This window comes from Canis lupus, chromosome 7 (genome assembly GCF_011100685.1).
Source record: "Canis lupus familiaris isolate Mischka breed German Shepherd chromosome 7, alternate assembly UU_Cfam_GSD_1.0, whole genome shotgun sequence".
Taxonomy (NCBI): Eukaryota; Metazoa; Chordata; class Mammalia; order Carnivora; family Canidae; genus Canis; species Canis lupus.
The window spans coordinates 38,533,233-38,549,247 of record NC_049228.1 but is presented as its reverse complement, the minus strand read 5'-3'; the positions used below and the strand labels follow the sequence as shown (position 1 = coordinate 38,549,247).

The following is a 16,015-nucleotide window of genomic DNA, read 5'->3' as shown; positions in this document are numbered from 1 at the left end:
ATGAACATTTATGTGTATAGGTTTGGTTTTTTTTTAAGATTTTATTTATTTGTTCACTAGAGACAGAGAGAGAGGGAGAGAGAGAGAGAGAGAGAGAGAGAGAGGCAGACACATAGGCAGAGGGAAAAGCAGACTCCATGCAGGGAACCTGATGTGGGACTCGATTCTGGGACTCCAGGATCATGCCTGAGCCGAAGACAGACAGACACTTAGCTGCTGAGCCACCCAGGTGTCCCTGTGTATAGGTTTTTGTATAAATATAGGCTTTCATTTCTCTTAACTAAATACCTAAGAGTGGAATGGCGGGGTCGTATGGTCAGTGTATGTTTAACCCTTTTAAGAAACCAAAGAAGCCAGGGATGTCTGGGTGGCTATGTTAGAAAGCAAGATAACACTACAAAGGGAAAAGTCATTTCACATGAAAAGTAATTTTCAGAAAATAACATATTGGAGAGATTCACTTGATTTTTCTTTCTGGGGTTTTTCTGTTTTTGTTTTTAGATAGAATGCGTTTTTGTTTTACTGAGGTATAATAGATATATAAGACACTATGTAACCTTCAGGTGTACAAGAGAATGATTCAATATTTGTATATATTGTGAAATGATCACCACACTAAGTCTAGTTAACATCTGTCACCATATATAGTTACAATTTTTTTTTCTTGTGATAAGAACTTTTAAGATCTACCGTCAGCAACTTTAAAATATGCTTTACAGCCACTTGGGTGGCTCAGTTAAGCATCTGCCTTTGGCTCAGGTCATGATCTCGGGGTCCTGGGATCGAGCCCCACATCAGACTCCCTGTTCAGTGGGGAGCCTGCTTCTCCCTCTCCCTCTCCCCACCCTTCACTCATGCTCTCTCACAGTCTAATAAATAAATAAAATCTTTTTTTAAAAAAAGCTTTACAATACTATTAACTATAGTCATCACACTATACATTACATTCCATGACTCATAACTGCAAGGTTCTATCTTTTGATCCCCTTCACCCATCTCACCCTACCCCTTTATCTTGTTTTTATATAAAGTAAAATATGTAAGAAGGCTTTTGCGGTGATAGATGGTTTCTAAAAAGATAACAATGTATTAGTATACCCCGAGAGCTTCATTAAATATAGTGTACTCCTAAAAAACAAGGATGTGACCACTCAGGTCCACTTATGCATGGATTTTATTTTTTAATATAGTATGGTACTATAAATGTATCTTCCGTTCTTATGATTTTCTTAATACCATTTTCTTTTCTCCAGCTTATTTTATTGTAAGAACACAGTAATATATATGTGTTATTGACTGTTTATATTATCAGTAAGATTTCCAGTCAATAGTAAACTACTAGTAGTTAGGTTTTGGGGGGAGTCAAAAGTTATATGAAGATTTGACTGTGCAGGGTCGGCATCCCTAACCTCCATATTGTTAAAGGATCAAATATATTTTCTAGTGTATTCTTAAATATTTTTTGGAACATAGTGGGGCATAGAGAATGTAAGAAAATTATGTTCGAATCCTATAATTTGAAAAATGAAACTGTATTTAATTTTAAGATGCATCGATATAAAAAGCACCTATATTAAAGCTAGTTATGGGATCCCTGGGTGGCGCAGCGGTTTGGCGCCTGCCTTTGGCCTAGGGCGCGATCCTGGAGACCCAGGATCGAATCCCACATCGGGCTCCCAGTGCATGGAGCCTGCTTCTCCCTCTGCCTGTGTCTCTGCCTCTCTCTCTCTCTCTCTCTCTCTGTGACTATCATAAATAAATAAAAATTAAAAAAAAAAAAAGCTAGTTATCAGGATATATTTAAAATATAATGATTCTGAAAAGTTATGTTTCAGGACTAGTCTTTGCAAAGATGAAAAGTAATCAATGTGGTAATTATACTACCAACTAACTTACTGGTTTATTTTAAATAAAAATATTTTTACCTCCGTGGTTTTCCCATAAGTCGCCTGATTTTTCCCCATTCTACTCTTGTTAACTTTCTTGTTTTTAAATTAGGAAAAGATTCCTTCAGACATACACAGAAGTCATTATCACCTTCAAAGAGTGGTCTGTAAGACAGAAATGGTAATTTAGTGGTTAATCACAATTATTTCAGAGGCATAAATTCAAAATATGCTTTACAATTTTCAACATTATACTAATCCTCAAATGCATCTTTCACTTCTACCCAGGACATATACAAAATTGGCACAATTTCAAACTGTTAAAACTAAAAGTGGCATTTGTGAAACAATTAATGTATACAATTTACTCAAGAAATGTCTGTGCTGGAGATTCCAGGAGACTCTGATTTTTGCTAAATCTCACATATGAGTATCCTAGTATATCTTGGCACTGTCATTACATCCAGTGAGGATGAACAATGTTAGCTACAAAGTATCTTTGTCCCAAAGGTAATACCAACAGCAAGGAGTCCTCTTTGAGATTAAGTAAATTTTAGAAAAATAGGGACTCTAGAGGGTTATATCAGTTCTTGGGAATTCTAGAACTCAGATCACACCAAGATACCCTGAAAGCCTCATAAACTATGGAAAAATCAGTGGACGAAAATAAAACAATTTCAGGGGGGCATGGCTGGGTCAGTACGTAGAGCATGTGACTCTTGATTTTGGGACTGTAAATCTGAGCCTCACGTTGGATACAGAGATTAGACTTCAATAAGGTCTTTTAAAAAGAAATTAGGGGGATACCTGGGTGGCTCAGCAGTTTAGTGCCTGCCTTCGGCCCAGGGCGTGATCCCTGAGTCCCGGGATCGAATCCCACATCGGGCTCCTTGCATGGAGCCTGTTTCTCCCTCTGCCTATGTCTCTGCCTCTCTCTCTCTCTGTGTCTCTCATGAATAAATAAATAAAATCTTTTTTTTTTTAATTTAATTTTTATTTATGATAGTCACAGAGAGAGAGATTGAGGCAGAGACACAGGCAGAAGGAGAAGCAGGCTCCATGCACCGGGAGCCCGATGTGGGACTCGATCCCGGGTCTCCAGGATCGCGCCCTGGGCCAAAGGCAGGCGCTAAACCGTTGTGCCACCCAGGGATCCCCAAATAAATAAAATCTTATAAAATCAAATCAATTAGGGCAGCCCTGGTGGCGCAGCGGTTTGGCACCGCCTGCAGCCTGGGGCGTGATCTTGGAGACCCGGGATCGAGTCCCACATCAGGCTCCCTGCATGGAGCCTGCTTCTCCCTCTGCCTGTGTCTCTGCCTCTCTCTCTCTGTGTCTATGAGTAAATAAATAAAATCTAAAAAAAAAAAAAAAAAAAAAAAAAAAAAATCAAATCAATTAAATTAAATTAAATTAAAATAAATAAAATAAATAAATAAAATAAATAAAAATAAATAAAATAAAGAAATAAAATAAAATAAAGAAATGAAATGAAATGAAATGAAATGAAATGAAATGAAATGAAATGAAATGAAATGAAATTAGGGGGCAGCCCGGGTGGCTCAGCAGTTTAGTGCTGCCTTTAGCCCAGGGTGTGGTCCTGGAGACCCAGGATCGAGTCCCACGTCAGGTTTCCTGCATGGAGCCTGCTTCTCCCTCTGTGTCTTTGCCTCTCTCTCTCTGTCTCTCTCATGAATAAATAAATAAAATCTTAAAAAAAAAAAAAGGAAATTAGGGGTGCCTGGGTGGCTCAGTTGGTTAAGCATCTGCCTTTAGCTCAGGTCATGGTCTCAGGATTGGGATCAAACCCCACATCGGGCTCCCTGCTCAGCAGAGAGCCTGCTTCTCTCTCCCTCTTCCTCTGCTGCTCCCCATGCTGTGCTTTCTCTCTGTCAAATAAAGAAATAAAACCTTAAATAATAATAATAAAATAAATTTACAATTTTGGGGCATCTGGGTGGCTTGGTGAAGCATCTGCCTTTGCTCGGGTCACGATCCCAGGGGTCCTGGGATTGAGCCCCACATCGGGCTCCCTGCTCAGTGAGGAGTCTGCTTCTCTCTCTCCTTCTGCCTGCTGTTCCCCCTGCTTGTTTTCTTCTGTGTCAAATAAAATTAATAAAGCTTTAAAAAAAATTAAAAATTTTAGGGCAGCCCGGGTGGCTCAGCGGTTTAGTGCTGCCTTTGGCCCTGGGCGTGATCCTGGAGACCCGGGATCGAGTCCCACATTGGGCTCCCTGGGTGGAGCCTGCTTCTCCCTCTGCCTGTGTCTCTGCCTCTTTCTTTGTGTCTCTCATGAATAAATAAATAAAATCTTTTACAAATTAATTAAAAATTTAAAACACAAAATAAAACAATTTCATTCATGAGTTTAGGAAACCAGGAACCAGTCTCAGCAATCAATGACACATGAAGGTCTTGGGTTCAAATACATTCGGACAGCCCCGGTGGCCCAGCGGGTTTAGTGCTGCCTTCAGCCCAGGGTGTGATCCTGGAGACCCAGGGTAGAGTCCCACGTCAGGCTCCCTGCATGGAGCCTGCTTCTCCCTCTGCCTGTGTCTCTGCCTCTCTCTCTCTCTGTGTCTCTCATGAATAAATAAATAAAATCTTAAAAAAAAAATACAAACATTCACGAGATTCCCTGTAGCATAGGTAACTGGTTTAAAAACCAGGAAAGGGAAGTAAAGACAAGGAACCAGCAAAGCAAGCATCAGTGACTAGCATGGATTCAATTAAATTAAGATGCATAAGAAATTTAAATTTTTCTCAGTAAATACTGCTGTTGAATAATTGGATTTCACCCAAATCTCTTACTATGTTCTGTTTAAACATTTACGTATAATTAAAGTATATAAATGTTATGTCTGAAATAGAAAGACTATCCTAGAGGCGTCTGGGAGGCTCAGCTCAGTAGGTTAAGTGTCTGCCTTCAGCTCAGGTCATGATCCCAGGCTCCTGGAATCAAGCCCTACGTCAGGCTCCCTGCCTAGAGCGGAGTCTGCTTCCCCCTTTCCCTTTGCCCCTCTCCCTGCTCATACTTCCTGTCTCTAAAATAAATAAAAGTCTTTAAAAAAAAAAAAAAGAAAAAACATATCTCGTTCATTACAAATAAAGGAGTTTTGTTCTAGGGTATCTCCATTCCACAGTCTTTGTAAATTATAATATAGGTTATACTTTCATAAAAATGTATAACAAAAAAAAAGTATAACTTCTCCAAAGCGGGGAAGGGGAAAAGAAAGCTATGAGGAATGGAAATGGATCAAAGAAGAATGAAGAATAAAAAAAAAAAGAAATTGGGCAGCCCCAGTGGCGCAGCGGTTTAGCGCCGCCTGCAGCCCAGGGCGTGATCCTGGAGATGCTGGATTGAGTCCTACGTCAGGCTCTCTGTATGGAGCCTGCTTCTCCCTCTGCCTGTGTCTCTGCCTCTCTCTCTCTCTCTCTCTGCATCTCTATGAATAAATAAATAAAATCTTTAAAAAAAAATCTTGCTGCTAAAAAAAAAAAAAAAAAGGAAAAATTAAGGGAAAAGAAGAATCAAAACAGGCCTACAGAAAAGAATATAGCTTGTAACGTTTGAAAAACTTAAATTTCTGGTTCAAGTGATACCCATGATGTAAGCCATGATACATACTTATCTATATTTGAGTAGAACCATTCGTATATGCACCATTTATGTGCTTTGGGAAGCTTCAGTAGGTTACGTAATCGAAAACCAATCTTCTGTGAGGCTTTCTTATCTGGTGTAGACATTGTTGCTGTAAATTTCTATACAATAAAAAAAGAGATTAATTACAGGTCCAGCAAGTAAAAATGAACATCTGTAGCATTTGTAAAAAGGTACATTATGGTTAAGTACTCAAAAAAGACTCAACAACATAAGTTTTTTTTCATATTACTTAACAAAATAAACATTCTGATTATTTCTTACAAAGTTAAAGCCTCCAGTTTCTTAACATATTCTGACAAGGAAAGTGATATCATTTGCCCCCACCATGTTTGTACTGTGGTACAATTTCAATTTAGGTATGTAGGGAGAAGAGAATTGTGAAAGAGAGACAGAGAAAAGGCAAGCAAACAGCAGCACTAGGCCCAGAAAGTTTCACCAGTGAATTCTGTATCAAATCACAGCACCAATGCTATTAAAATGTTTCAACTCATTTACATATAAGTGGATGGAACTAGAGAGTATTATGCTGAGTAAAATAGGTCAATCAGAAAAAGACAATTATATGGTATCACTCATATGTGGAATATAAGGAACAGGGCAGAGGACCTTAGGGGAAGAGAGGGAAAACTGAATAAGAAGTAATCATAGAGGGAGACAAACTATGAGAGACTCTTAACTCTAGGAAACAAACTGAGGGTCGCTGAAGGGTAGGTGAGTGGGGGGACGGGGTAACTGGGTGATGGGCATTAAGGAGGGCACATGATATGATAAGCACTGGGTGTTACATGCAACTGATAAATTATTGAACACTACATCTGAAACTAATGATGTACTTACTATAAATTGGTTAATTGAATTTAAATTAAAAAAAAGAAATGAAAATAAAATGCTTCAGTTCAATCAAGAAAAAAAGAGCTTCCCAACTATTTTATTTATTTATTTTAATTTATAATATTTTATTTATTTATTCAAGAGAGAGAGAGGCAGAAACACAGACAGAGGGAGAAGCAGGCTCCTCACAGAGAGCCTGATACCAACTATTTTTATAAAGGCAGCATAAATAGGTAAAATTTACCAAAGTACAATAAAAGGAAATCTCAAAAAATATCATGTACTTTATTATTATTTTTTAGGATTTTATTTATTTGAAAGACAAACAGAGAGGGATGTTTGGGTGGCTCAGTGGTTGAGCATCTGCCTTTGGCCCAGGGCGTGATCCTGGAGTCCCAGGATCAAGTCCCACATCGCCTGCATGGAGCCTGCTTCTCTCTCTGCCTATATCTCTGCCTGTCTCTCTCTGTGCCTCTCATGAATAAATGAATAAAGTCTTAAAAAAAAAATGAAAGGAAGGAAGGAAGGAAAGAAGGAAGGAAGGAAGGAAGGAGCGAGCCCATGAGTGGGGAAGTAGCAGAGAGAGAACCAGACTCCCCGCTGAGCATGGAAACCAATGTGGGGCTCATATCCAGGACCCCAAGATCATGATCTGAGCTAGAGTCAGACACTTAACTGACTGAGCCATCCAGGTGCCCCTGCATGAATTTTTTAAATTCTTGGAAAGATATTCCATTCTCATAGATTGGAAGAATACTGTAAAAATATCCATATTATCTAAAACAATCTAAAATTCAATGCAATCCCTATGAAAATTCCAATGGCATTTTTCACAGAAGTAAAACAATCGTAAAATTTGTACGGCATCAAAGAAGATCCTGAATAGCCAAAGCAATCTTGAGAAAGAAGAACAAAAGTAGTGGCATCAAATTCCCTAACTCAAAAAAAAAAAAAAAAAAAAAAAATCCCTAATTCCAAACTATATTATAAGCTATAGTAATCAAAACAGTATCTTAATGGCATAAAAACAAGTATACAGGGGATCCCTGGGTGGCTCAACGATTTGGCATCTGCCTTTGGCCCAGGGCAGGATCCTGGAGTCCCGGATCGAGTCCCGCATCGGGCTCCCTGCATGGAGCCCGCTTCCCCCTCTGCCTGTATCTCTGCCTCTCTCTCTCTCTCTGAATGAACAAATAAATAAATCTTTAAAAAAAAAAAAAAAAAAAAAGAATATACAACGGAGAAAGGACAGTCTCTTTGATAAATGGTGCTGGGAACACTGGATAGCCATATGCAAAAGAATCAAACTGGACCACTGTCTTACACCATACACTAACACTAGCTCAAAATAGATTAAAAACTTGGGGCACCTACATGGCTCAGTGGGCTAAGCATCCAACTCTTGATTTTTGGCTCAGGTTATGATCTCAAGGTCATGAGATCGAGTGTCACATCAGGCTCCACACTTGGTGCAGAGCCTGCTTAATATTCTCTTTCCCTCCGCCCCTCCCCCTCTCTAATAAAATAATAATAAAAAATAGATTAAATGCTTGAATGTAAGACCTGAAACCATAAAAGTTCTAGGAAAAAATGTAAGTGGTGAGGTAGACACTGGTCTTGGTGATGATTTTTTTGAATTTGACACCAGAGGCAAAGGCATCAAAAATAAAAATTAACAAGTGGAGCTCCATCAAACTAAAAATCTTCTGCATAGCAAAGGAAACCATCAACAAGAGGAAAAAGAGATCTACAGAACTAGTGAAAATATTTGCAAGTTGTATATTTCATAAAGAGTTAATATTCAAAAAAAAAAAAAGAGTTAATATTCAAACTGTATAAAAACTCATGCAACTCCATAGCAAAAAAAACAATCCTGGGTGGCTCAGTGGTTGAGCACCCGCCTTTGACCCAGGGTGTTATCCTGGAATCCCAGAATCAAGTCCCACATCTGGCTCCCTGCATGGAGCCTGCTTCTCTCTCTGCCTATGTCTCTGCCTCTCTCTCTCTCTCTGTGTGTCTCATGAATAAATAAATAAAATCTTTAAAAACAAAAACCAAATCCAATTAAAAAATGGGCAGAGGGTCTGAAGAGACACCTTCCCAAAGACATCCAGATGGCCAACAGGTGCATGAAAAGATACTCAACATCACTTATCATCAGGGAAATGCAAATTCACAGTGGGATATCACCTCATACCTATCAGAACAACTAGAGTCAAAAAGATAAGAAATAATAAGTGTTGGTGAAAATGTGGAAAAAAGGGAACTCTCCTGCACTGTTGGTGGGAATGCAAACTAGTGCAGCCACTGTGAACAACAATAAGGAGGTTCCTCAAAAAAATTAAAACTAAAACTTATGATTCAATAATTCCAATGCTGGGTTATTTATCCGAAGCAAACAAAAACCCTAACTTGAAAAAAATATCTGCACCCCATGCTCTGTGCAGTATTATTTATAATAGCCAAGACATGGAAGCAACCTAAGTGTTCATCACTGGATGAAGAAATAAAGAAAATGTGGTACACACACACACACACACACACACACACACACTGGAATATTATTCAGCTATAAAAACAGAATGAAACCTTGCCATTTGCAGTAACATGGATGGGCCTTGAGGGCATTATGCTAAGTGAACTAAGAGAGAGACAAACACCAGGTGATCTCACTTATATGTGAAATCTAAAAAACTTCCCCTGAAAAACAAAACAAACAAAAACCCAAAAAAACCAACAACAACAACACACATACACAAACTTAATTCATAAATACAAAGAGCAGACTGGTGGTTGCTAGGTAATGGGGTGAAAGGGGTGAAAAGGCACAAACTCAGTTTTAAAATCAGTAGGTTACGTGGATGGAACTGGAGGGTATTATGCTGAGTGAAGTAAGTCAGTCGGAGAAGGACAAACATTATATGTTCTCATTCATTTGGGGAATATAAATAATAGTGAAAGGGAATATAAGGGAAGGGAGAAGAAATGTGTGGGAAATATCAGAAAGGGAGACAGAACGTAAAGACTGCTAACTCTGGGAAACGAACTAGGGGTGGTAGAAGGGGAGGAGGGCGGGGGGTGGGAGTGAATGGGTGACGGGCACTGGGGGTTATTCTGTATGTTAGTAAATTGAACACCAATAAAAAATAAATTATAAATAAATAAATAAATAAATAAATAAATAAATAAATAAATAAAATCAGTAGGTTAAAAAAATTAATAAAATAAAATCAGTAGGTTAGGGAGATGTAATGTACAGCATGGTGACTATAGTATATATTACAGAGTTAAAAGTCACTAACAGAATAGATTTTAAAAGTTCTTATCACAAGAAAAAAAATTATAACTGTGCTGACAGATGTTAACTCAACATAGTGATCATTTCACTACATACACAAATATCAAATCTGTTGTGTACCTGAAACATACAATGTTATGTCAATGTTGTCTCAATTTATTTTTTAAAAAGATTATTTATGTATTTATTTGAGAGAGAGAGAGAGTGTGTGCACGAGGCGGGGGGGGGGGGGGGGGGGGGGGGGGGGGGGAGGGCAGAGGAAGAAGCAGACTTCAGGCTGAAGAGGGAGCCTGATGCGGGACTCAATCCCAGGACTCTGAGATCATGACCTAAGCCAAATGCAGGTCAACAACAACAACAAAAAAAAGGTCAACAAAACTGACAAGGCTTTTAGCTCTACTGACCAAGAAAACAAAAACAGATGGATACTTTCTTAACCTGTAAAATTTATTTCTCCTCATTCCAATCCAAAAGTCATGATCACATTCAATGTTAAGATACAAAAGACAGAGGCGCCTGGGTGGCTTAGTCAGTGAAGCATCTGCCTTTGTCTCAGGTTATGATCCAAAACACTGTCATTAGAGGAAGAAGATCACTACTTGACAATCACTACTATTTTTTAACTAATAATTGTAAAGGAGAAGATAAAAGCCATTATTTGCAAGTGATAAGACTGTCCTAGAAAACTCAAGAAAACAACTATAATCATTTAAAATAGTAAGAGAATTTAATAAAGTGGGCAAATACAAGGCTGACATATAAAAATCAGTATCTTAAAAAAAATCATGGAAACAGTGAAAAAAAAATCATTACTTTTCTCTATATAAGGGAGAATTAGTTAGATAATAAAACAGATGAAGGGATGCCTGGGTGACTCAGTGGTTGGGCGTCTGCCTTCAGCTCAGGGAGTGACCCTGGGGTCCCGGGATCAGGTCCCGCATCGGGCTCCCTACATGGAGCCTGTTTCTCGCTCTGCCTGTGTCTCTGCCTCTCTCTTTCTGTGTCTCTCATGATAAATAAAAACTTTCAAAAAAAAAAAAAAAAGCAGAAGAAATATCCTGTTTATGAAAGCAAAAATGACAAGCACAAAAGTATTAAACACCCAGGAATACACTAAACAAATGTGCAAGATCAACATGGAAAAACATTTTATTTTATTTATTTATTTATTTTTTTTTTGGAAAAATATTTTAGTCTACAGAGGGACACTGAGGCTTGAATAAGTGGAACTAGGGAATGCTTGGGTGGGCTTTGTAGATCAGCAATAGGGGTTTAGATTTTTATTCTAAATATGAGGGAAAATCCTTAGACAGTTTTTTTTTTTATTTTATTTATTTATTCATGAGAGACAGAGAGAGAGGCAGAGGGAGAAGCAGGCTCCATGCAAGGAGCCTGATGTGGGACTCAATCCCGGGACTCCAGGATCATGCCCTGAGCCAAAGGCAGACGCTCAACCACTGACCCACCCAGGCATCCATCCTTGGATAGTTTTTTTTTTTTTTTAAGATTGTATTTATTTATTCATGAGAGACACAGAGAAGAGGCAGAGACACAGGCAGAGGGAGAAGCAGGCTCCACGCAGGGAGCCCGACATGGGACTCGATCCCGGGTCTCCAGGATCATGCCCTGGGCTGAAGGTGGCGCTAAACCGCTGAGCCATCTGGGCTGCCCTCCTTGCATAGTTTTAAGCAAGGTAGTGGTGTGATTTGATTTTAAAACACCACTCTGGGGCGCCTGGGTGGCTCAGTGGTTGAGTGTCTGCCTTTGGCTGAGGTCATGATCCCAAGGTCCTGGGATCGAGTCCCACAACAGGCTCCCTCTGGTGAACCTGCCTCTCCCTGTGCCTGTGTCTCTGCCTCTCTCTGTGTGTCTCTCCATGAATAAATAAAAATCTTTAAAAATAAATAAATAAATAACTACATACATACATAAATAAATAATAAAAACACCACTCTGCTAGAAGAAAACATATAAAAATCTTTGTGACCTTGAGTTAGGCATAGATTTCTTAGCTAAAGCACACAAAAGCTTGATCCATAAAAGAAAATATGGACTTCATTAAAATTAAGAATTTCTACTCTCAGGTTGCCTGGGTAGCTCAGTGGTTGAGTATCTGCCTTTGGCTCAGGTCATGATTCCAGGGTCCTTGGACTGAGCCCCACATGGGGCTCCCTGCTTCTCACTCTGCCTCTGTCTCTGCCTCTCTGTGTCTCTCATGAATAAATAAATAAAATCTTAAAAAAAAAAATAAGTGAAATTAAAACCAGTTCTTGGACAGAGAATTTCAATGCTACAAATATGTCACATAGCATAAATTAATTCATAATAGTGCAATACCAAGAAAAATCCCAACAGGATTTTTTTCCTAGTCAAGTTGATTCGAGAGTGTTCCTACGGAGAAAGTATCCTAAAAAAGAATATGTAATAATGACTCACCAGATATTAACACTACATAAAGACACATTAAGACAATCTGACACTAGCACATACAGAGACATACTAGATACAGATAAATACAAAGATCAGAAATAATCCCAAATATATAAAGGAATTTAGCTGTGATGCAGATGGATTACTTCCTCAGTGTTATTAGCACAACTAAGTAGTCCTCTGGAAAAAAAACAAGGTTGCAGATTTACCTCATCTTTTACTCCAAAATAAATCCAGATGGATTGAAAATTTAAGGATTAATAAAAAATGAAATAAATGAGTGAATTTAAAAGGTATAATTTTATTTTTTTAAAGATTTTATTTATTTATTCATGACAGACACACACACACACACACACACACACACACACACACAGAGGCAGAGACACAGGCAGAGGGAGAAGCAGGCTCCATGCAGGGAGCCCGACACGGGACTCGATCCTGGGCCCCCAGGATCAGGCCCTGGGCTGAAGGCGGCACTAAACCACTGAGCCACCGGGCTGCCCAAAAGATATAATTTTAGACCAGAGAAGATCTTTCTAAGTATAAACCCAGAAAGACACGAAGGAAAACACAGTTATATTTGACCTTTACATTTTTTTTTCAATCCTGCATGTCTGTAGAAAAATTTAAAAAGTCAAAAGACAAACTACAAACTGAAAAAAAAATTACAACCAATATAAACAGCCAAAGGGCTAATATTAATATATACAAAATGCTTACAAACGAATTAGAAAATAGGGACAAAAGACAAACAGTTTATGGGAAAGAATTTTTTTTTTAAGACTTCTATTTATTTACTCATAAGAGACACTGAGAGAAAGGTAGGCTCCATGCAGGGAGCCCAATGTGGGACTCAATCCCGGGCCCCCAGGATCAGGCCCTGGGCTGAAGGCAGGCACTTAACCACTGAGCCACCCAGGCATCCCAAGAAATTGTTTTTAAACATATGCGAAGGGCAGTCCCAGTGGCTCAGCGGTTTAGTGCTGCCTTTAGCCTGGGGTGTGATCCTGGAGACCTGGGATCGAGTTCCACATCCGGCTCCCTGCATGGAGCCTGCTTCTCCCTCTGTGTCTGCTTCTCTCTCTGTGTGTATGTGTGTGTGTGTGTCTGTCATGAGTAAATAAAAAATCTCAAAAAAAAAAAAAAAAAAAACCATGTGAAAAGTACCTCAACATCACTCATAGATGAAATGCCACCTAGAATCAGGGAGATGCTATTATCAGATCGGCAACAACTCAGATGTTTGTTTATATACTGAGCTGGCAGGCATTTGGGGAAACAGGTACTATGATATATTGTTGGCAGAAAGTATAAACCAGTACAATGTCCTTGGAGAATAATTTAGTACTACTTCAGACTGTTTAAATGTGCATATCCTATGATCCAGCAATTCTACATTTCAGGCATCCATCCTTGAAAAAACACTTGCAAATTTATACAAACATGCTTGGTTGGGGTATTCGCTATAACACTGTCTGTAATAGTAAAACCTTAGAAACCACTTAAATGCCCATAAATAGGAGAATGTATAAACTACGGTATCATAAGACTGCATAATATATAACAGGAAAAAGAAACAAAAGATTGAAGTCTGCCTATCTGTTATCAAACTAAATCAATCAGCACAGCCAAATCTCAAAACCAGATTTTTAAATGAAAAACTGAATTACAGAATGATGCATGACATATGATCATGAAAATATTATAATTTTAAAACTACAAACATTAAAAACTACCATGAGAAAAAAACTACCATGTATTTTCTATGAACACACATATAAACTTTTAAGAAAGGTCTATAAAGATCTAAAAGTCTGGGCAGCCCGGGTGACAGCGTTTTAGCGCCACCTTCGGCCCAGGGCGTGATCCTGGAGTCCCGGGATCAAGTCCCGTCGGGCTCCCTGCATGGGGCCTGCTTCTCCCTCTGCCTGTGTCTCTGCCCCTCTCTCTCTCTATGTCTCTCATGAATAAATAAATAAAATCTTAAAAAAAAAAAGATCAAAAGGCTAATCAAACTAATTCCAGTGGTTACCAGTTAATGATGTAGATCTGGAGAATTAGTATAGGTAAATAATTTTTTATTATCAAAAGCCTTTAGCTTTGGAAAAATTGTAAATTTATAGGAAAGTGGCAAAGATAGTACTGAGTTCTAATATGCCTTTCACCCAGCTTTCCCTAGCGTGAACATCTTACATAAACATGGTGTGTCAAAATTAAGAAACTAACACTGTACAATACTATCAACTAAACTACAGATCTCATGTAGATTTCTTCAGTTTTTCCATTAATGTGCTTTTTCTGTCCCAGAATCCAATTCAGGATAGCATACTGTACTTTGAAAAATTAACTTTTTAATGTAAAAAAATTTTTTTTGTGGCACACCCAGGTGGCTCAGCGGTTGAGTGTCTGCCTTTGGCTCAGGGTGTGATCCCGGAGTCCCAGGATTGAGCCCCACATCGGGCTTCATGCATGGAGCCTGCTTCTCCCTCTGCCTGTGTCTCTGCCTCTCTCTTTCTCTGTGTCTCTCATGAATAAATAAATAAAATCTTTAAAAAAATTGTTTTTCTGTATTCTAGGAGTGGTTTAGAATAACAACCAAATAGCCAAATTATCATAAAACACTATTATCAGAAATAGTGTCATTTTTCTATTGAGTTATTGACCCAGATTTTATTTCAATAAGGTATTGGTGACTCCCTGGCTATAAAACCATTAAAGATCCCCTGTTAGTGGAAGTATCAATTACTACAACTTCCATGAACATTTAGTAGCATCTTCCAAAGTTTAAATGTAAATATCCCAGCTGTAGCAACCACCCTTGTAGGGTAGTTTTTTTTTTTTTTTTTTTTTATTCATGAGTGACAGAGAGAGAGAGGCAGAGACACAGGCAGAGGGAGAAGCAGGCTCCATGCAGGGAGCCGGATGTGGGACTCGATCCCAGGTCTCTAGGATCACACCCTGGGCTGAAGGCAGGCACCAAACCACTGAGCCACCCAGGCTGCCCTTTGTAGGGTAGTTTTAACAGAGAGAAAACAGAGTCACTGGTACAGGGTTTTCTGGGGGGTGATGAAAATGTCCTAAAATTGCTTACAAACTCTGTACGTATATTAAAACACTGAATAGGGGATCCCTGGGTGGCACAGCGGTTTGGCGCCTGCCTTTGGCCCAGGGTGCGATCCTGGAGACCCGGGATCGAATCCCACATCGGGCTCCCGGTGCATGGAGCCTGCTTCTCCCTCTGCCTGTGTCTCTGCCTCTCTCTCTCTATCTGTGTGTGACTATCATAAATAAATAAAAATTTATAAAAAAAAAAAAAAAAAAAAAAAAAAAAAAAAAAAAAAAAAAAAAAAAATAAAACACTGAATAGTATGCTTTAAATGGTTGAAACGTATGGTATGTGAATCCTATCTCAATAAAGCTGTTAGGGGACGCCTGATTGGCTCGGTGGGTTGGGCATGTGACTCTTGGTTTCGGCTGGGGTCAAGATCTCAGGGTGGGAAGATCGAGGCCCCCATCAGGCTCCGAGCTAGCAGGGAGTCTGTTTCCCCTTTCCCTCTGCCTCTACCCCTCCCCCTGCTCGCTTGCTCTAAAATAAATAAATAAATCTTGAAAATTAATAAATAAAAATAAAGCTATTAGGACAACACAAAAAAGGAGGCCCTGGAGACAGGCTGCCGGCCATTCGCCTCTTAGCCTTCGCTTGCAATCTTTGGGATCGGGAGCAGGATACTTCACCATGTCTGTTTCCTCAGCTGAAAAACGGGAAATAAGGCAGTAGCCTAGGTCATCAGGGTTGTTGAAGACTAAATCAAAGCCATGTATATGCGGGGCTTAAAACAGAGCCTGGTACACACTAAGTACTCAGTCAAATTTGGTTTTTACAACTAGTTAGTTCCAGACAGG

General features: G+C 39.1%; 1 protein-coding gene across 4 annotated transcripts in view; it reads right to left on the bottom strand.

Moving 5' to 3' along the window:
* Positions 1–16,015, bottom strand: part of LIN9 (lin-9 DREAM MuvB core complex component) — a 79,224-nt gene that overhangs the window by 48,877 nt on the left and 14,332 nt on the right. For all 4 annotated transcript variants that reach the window (XM_038542814.1, XM_038542815.1, XM_038542816.1 and 1 more), the window contains 2 exons: positions 5,515–5,648; positions 1,926–2,051 (listed from right to left, as the gene is read on the bottom strand). In XM_038542814.1, the coding sequence (XP_038398742.1) occupies positions 1,926–2,051; positions 5,515–5,648 (260 nt within the window). The remainder of the gene's footprint in view (positions 1–1,925; positions 2,052–5,514; positions 5,649–16,015) is intronic.